At 41.2% G+C, this 5,920-nt stretch overlaps 1 protein-coding gene across 1 annotated transcript in view; it reads left to right on the top strand.

Annotated features, from left to right (window-relative positions):
- The first annotated feature begins 1,873 nt into the window (after positions 1 to 1,873).
- Positions 1,874 to 5,920, top strand: part of ajap1 (adherens junctions associated protein 1) — a 44,688-nt gene continuing 40,641 nt past the window's right edge. Inside the window, exon 1 of the mRNA XM_034877254.1 lies at positions 1,874 to 2,737. Within this exon, the coding sequence (XP_034733145.1) occupies positions 2,709 to 2,737 (29 nt within the window). The 5' untranslated portion in view covers positions 1,874 to 2,708. The remainder of the gene's footprint in view (positions 2,738 to 5,920) is intronic.

Below are 5,920 nucleotides of genomic sequence, written 5' to 3'. Positions count from 1 at the left end.
TATATACACAGATACTGTATGTGTAACCAAACACTTTTCTGAAAACTGGCAGCTGTGTACAATGTTATTTTTAAAAACGGGGAGGTTGAAATGTCCGTTTACAAAAGTAGCCGGTCACGTGCAAACGTAGCCTTAATTTCTATTATTTTACACGGGCTCCGTCTCGGTCTCGGACTTGGTCTCAGTCTCAGTCTCGGTCTCGGTCTCGGTCTTGCTCTCGCGCGGTAAATGAGCTATCAGATGAAATGTTTCAATTAGCGCAAAAATGAATGCTAGGGAGGTGAAACGAACGTTGGCCTCTGGCGATTACGTTTTGGTTGCACTGGTAAAGAACGATAGTCATTAATAAATTATGTTACTTAATTTTTTTTAATGACTCGTTCTTAACAAAAGGCAAAAGAGCTTTGTGCGTACGCACATTTGAATAATGTGGGGTTGTAAACGGGTTTGGCCTTCTAAAAAGCTGTCAATCAAAATGTACTTGTCGGGCTTGGGCCGAATTCTGCAGGCCTTGTCCGGCCTAACTTTTAGGGCCCTGTTACAGCTCTACACTGTTTATGTACAGTACTCTCTTTTTCCATCCTACAACAAATGTTATGTTCACAACTCTTGGCAGTCAAGACTTTTTTGGATAAGGAGCAGCCAAAATCTGTACAAAATAAAGACTTTAGGCAAAATCTGCAAACATTTGATGATGTTTTTTTTTTTTTTTTTGCCAGCTTAACGGCATGGCTCTAGGGATGGCAATATTCGTCTGGCCACCATTTTGTTCCAGGCTAAAGTATCAGAACAACTATCTGATGGCTTTCCGTGAAGTGTTGTATAGGAGTTCATGGTCCCCAGAAAATGAAACCCTATGACTTTCCCTCTAGTGTCATTGTGAGGTTGACATTTTTGGAATTGAGAGGCAACTTATTTGAACTATAATGGCATTCCCATCAGCCTCAGCTGTACTTTATGCTAGGTGCGAAGCAGTAATCAACTAAATGACTTGTAAAAATGCACTATAGGCCCATAATGTTTGATATGACTTGAATCACGTAAAACGTTTGTGTGCAAGCCAATACTGAAAGAAAGTTAGCAAAGGTGCAACATTTTTATCAACGTGTCTGACCTGCAGAGATTGAGATAAATAGGCTGAAAGATACCAATTAGTATAGGGTTTGTCAATGTTTTGGAATCAGAAGAAGCTGAAATATCTTGGAATTAAACTCAATGTGGCTTTAATTTACATTTAAGTTGATTGTTTTAGTGAGTTAAATTGTTTCTTGCTTTGCAGACTTCTTGTTATTTCTTAAAGTCGCAACACATTTTAAATGCGTTTTATGCTGATTTTTTTTGTCACCTGTTGCTGTTGTGAGCAGTATTATATGCCAGTATGTTGAAAAGTACGTTCTATGGAGTATTATTTGCCAGTATGTTGAAAAGTAGGTTCTTAGGAGTGGGGGAGTCATATTCTACATTACATGGTTATCATAATTTCACCAAATCCAAATTTAACCTTAACCTTAAGGGAGAACACAGATCATGCCCAAAGTGTCAGGAGCCTGGGCAAAAACAAAAGGTTACATTATACTTTATAAGACAAAGGGGCTATCAGCTGGTCCTGATTACCAGCTGATCTGACTATATGTATTTGACATAATGCTGTATCTTTTCCTAAGGTATTTCCAGCGATTTCAATCCATTTTTCACTCTTCACTCATGGCCATCCATGCTTAGCCTAGCCCACATCTGTACTACTGTACTAAACAGTGCTGCCCCAATCTGACACTCGTGAGTTTAAGATTGACGTGACACTCCACCCATAGGACGTGTGACACTCCAGTCCATGACATATTTGGCTTTAAAGTGACGTCACAGCAGCGTGGCTCTCCAGCAGGCAGATCAGTCGTCAGTCTGAGAGAAGAGAAGCAGCAGCATGAGACGGAGCAGCCTCCTCTCGCCTCAAATGACAAACTCTCATCCCCCCTCTCTCCAACTCCTCTGAAACAACTCTCAACCTCCCGGTCTCCTTCGTCGTAACCTCCTCTTCCTTTTTCAGTTGTTTTTTTTTCTTTCTTGCTACTTTGTCTAACCCCTCCGCAGCGCTCCACACCCCCAGAGATGTGACTACATTATGAGGACCCCCTACCAGCGGTGACTTGTCTCCTCCGTGCTTCAGAGAACCGAACATCCTCATCTTCCACCCCAATTTTTTTTGGACGTTTATCTGCCTTTCAACAATGTAGGAGAAGGTGCACTGTCATTCCAGCGACGAGGATGCCATGCCAACTACATGCCTTGTTATTGCTATCCACACCTTAAATCTTTGTCTTTACAGCCGGTGGGGATGTGAAAGATTTCCGTGAAGGCAAACTTTGAGGGTACCTCTGTCTGTTTCCCGCTCACCTGTCCTCCTGCTCGCGTGACCCCCCCTCTCCGTTTAACTGACATAACGAGGAAGATTATCGCCAAAAGAACAGTTGACAAGCAACTTCAAAGACGTGACTGTTGTTCTGGTAATTTGAGTTGGATTTGGCAGTGTTGTTAGAGGAATTTGATGTGCGCAACGCTGAAGGATATGGCTTAAATAATGGTTGCGTTACTGACAGCGGGAGTAAGGTCCGTCACTTGAGTGTTTTTATCAGCTATTGTCGACTTTGGAGGAAACCCATCTAAATGGGAGGATACCTGGAGGACTGAGTCGGATTCGGCAGTCGAAAAACATGTGGATAAAACGGAGTGTTGCGCGCAGGTAAGATATTTGTATTTATTGAATGTTATAGTAGCCTAATAAATTGTAATTGCTTGGAGGGAAACGAAAAATGTCGATGCAATTATGTTTCACATTTGACGTTCGACAACACGATCTTAGTTTTTTTAATCTACGCCACTGCAAGTTATGACAGTCTGCTGGAATTGATGAGTGGATTATAGCATATAATCAATATATCTGTAAAAAACATGCACATGTAGATTGTCTTTTACCAAAGTTCTTTTAAAAAAACGACTATTTTCCGCTGTAGTGTTGACGCTTAGCGTATGTTAAGGCGGAGGATGCTTAATGGCTCTATCGATATGTTTTGTGATGTTTAAAGGAAGAACATGATCGAACATTCCCCATCTGTACGCTGGGGGTCGCCAACAGTACGGCGGCTCAAGCAACACACAAACGCACGCACGCACACACACACACACACAAACACACACACAAACACACACACACACAAACACACACACACACACACACTCAAGCACGCGCGCTCAAAACACACGTGTACGGACGTACGCGCATACACTGCCCTCAAGGTTGGGGTTGTCAGCTCAACCTCGCTTGTGAGAACAAACACATGAACGCGCTCTCATAGAAACAACTAATAATGTAATTAGTTGGCTTTGAAAGCCTAATAAATATGGAAGTAGTGGATGTGTGTACTGAGTAATGCTTAGCCAAGGTAAAGAAAATGATGACATGTAGACTGCCTGGATGGAGAGGTAAACTGTACCTCATTCACTCCGACAGAATCCACTCACACTTTGGTTCCTGTCTCCTTTTCTTCTTTCATTACAATGTAAGATTGTGTCATCATAGAACACAATAATAAAAGGATAGTCTCTTTGTTTTTATGATACATTTTTATATTCCTAAACTGAAGCATTGTGGAGACCAGTCCACTCCTGACTTTGACTCAGTTGGGGAGTCCGCAAACAAAAGCTAAAATTGAGCTCATTTTCCGTAAAATAGGTTTAGAGGTAATGGCACGCTAAGAAATGAAACTTGCCAGCGGTGGGATTCTCTTGCCACCTGCTGGATCTCAGCCCACCGGTGGCTCTAATTCCTGCCCAATGCAGCCGTTCATTTATTATGCATGACACACACTGTACTGCTTAGGGCTGACCTCGCAGGGTAATGGCAATACACGCCGTAGACAGAGCAGTTGTATAAGATGATAAAATGAAATGCGTTTATGTCCTATATCTCTAGATGGATCGTTCAGAGGCACAGCGAAACCAATTTCCATTCTCAGACATGTCCGTGTCGCTTGCTGACATGATGCGGAATGCAAAAATGGGATGTGGGATGGGATTGTTTGTCATTACAGGCTAAAAGGTGTCATTTATTATCAGACAGTGATGGCAATGTTTGGTTTCAAATTTAGTGTGTGGGAAAGAAAACCCTTTGCTTCCCTGTACAGGGTGTGTTTGACGTTATCCGTTATTTTTTTGCTACGAATAACCACAAGAAGAAATGTGCAGTGAGCATGTGCAGTGAAGGCTTCTGTAGCCAAAGAACAGACCACCTACAGAAGCTTGATATGTGGGCGTGAAGACAACACCACTGACTTTAGCAAACCTAAAGAGAAGTATGGAGAGATGGATGGATTGATGGATGGATGGATATATTCCCCAGGAGATTTATACCAAGGATTTTGAACACTCTAGTTACTCCTCATGTAATCTGGGCAAACCTTCTCATTAAGACACTTTGTGGACTTGGGCTGGGTTATAATTCAGTATCAGCAATGGACTTTCAGTGTAATGTTATGCAAATGGTATCATGCTGTCATTTCACAAAATGATTAACTTTTGATTTAAACTAATCACTCCAAGCTAATTGTAATTAAAAAGTACTTTTGGAGCATCAAAAACTAAGTGAACATCTTGTAGCATTGGAAAGATGCTTTATCCTAATTGAAACATGACACTAAAAAAAAAATGAACACTAAAACTTGGCAATGGCAAGATGTTTGTTCATTAGCTTGAATAGTGTGATTAAATAAACTATTCCTATAGCAATAACCAGCACATAACTGTCATTGACGATGCTGATGGAAAGGGACAAAAATAATTGCCAGTAGAAGGATACAGTACAGCAACACATCTTGTTAGCTTGAATAAAAGCACACGCTGCATTGGTAAATGGTAAATTGGTAAATGTGAGACACTTTTTCGTCTTAGTAATGGGTTACTCAGGCTTTATACATTTATCTCAAAAAAGAACATTTTAGTTGCTGTAATGGTAAAGAATTAATACAAGCTCCCACTAGAGAGAGTGTCTCACTTGAGGGTTAACCAGCAGGGATTCATCTCTCCCAGGCTTGGCATTTCCGGGCTCAATCTTTCATGAACGTCAAACAGTTTTAGGTTCCCCGCGGTGAGCTCTCATACCGCTGAGGCACTGGAGATGCTATAAGGCCTGGGCACTGTGCAGCTGCTAAATGTTAATGCCGGAGACACCAGTTGCCTTTCAGGAGGGCTTCATTTTCAGTGTCCACTTGCGTTAACAGGATTGTTAAGTACACGTGACATTTCCTGCAAGTGTAGGTTTTTATGGCCTGGATGTCAAGTGATTGGAGTGGTTGTTTAAAAAATCTCTTAATATGGCATATACAGTAGGAAAAAGAAAGACGGAGGCTTTAGTGAATCTTGAGCTACAACAGCTCAGAAATGATGTGTAATGATATTCCTGGTGATCAGCTATTTAGTCATCTGTGTCCTAAACCAGCTTAAAAAGAAAATCTTTAGTACCTGAGTAATAGGCTAATTCTGATTTGTTTTTGTTTTTAAATATTGCTGACTTAATGAAATAGGGTTCCTAATATATTTTCCTGTACACCAAGGTGTTTTCTCTAGTGAGAAACAATGGTTCCTGCACAACATCATCAGTCTAAAGCTGCACAGGGTGTATGACCAGTCGTCATCCTTACTAGCTCTACCGATAACTCCAGGTCTAAGCTTGCCATTACAGTGGAAGGGTCCATCACATATTTAAATATTCCTGTGATTTAGGTGCCATCTTAATAGCCTCTATGAGGATTATTAACTGGGCCTCTCTGGAGCGTGATTAACCTAATTTGCAGTGAAATAGGCTGTGTTGCCTCTCTGAGATCTTATCCTCTGGAGATGTATGTGTGTGTATGTGTGTGTGTGTGTGTGT

The sequence above is a fragment of the Etheostoma cragini genome, chromosome 7 (genome assembly GCF_013103735.1).
Source record: "Etheostoma cragini isolate CJK2018 chromosome 7, CSU_Ecrag_1.0, whole genome shotgun sequence".
NCBI classification, from domain to species: Eukaryota; Metazoa; Chordata; class Actinopteri; order Perciformes; family Percidae; genus Etheostoma; species Etheostoma cragini.
The sequence above is the reverse complement of the archived record's forward strand: the minus strand, read 5'-3'. Positions and strand labels throughout refer to the sequence as shown.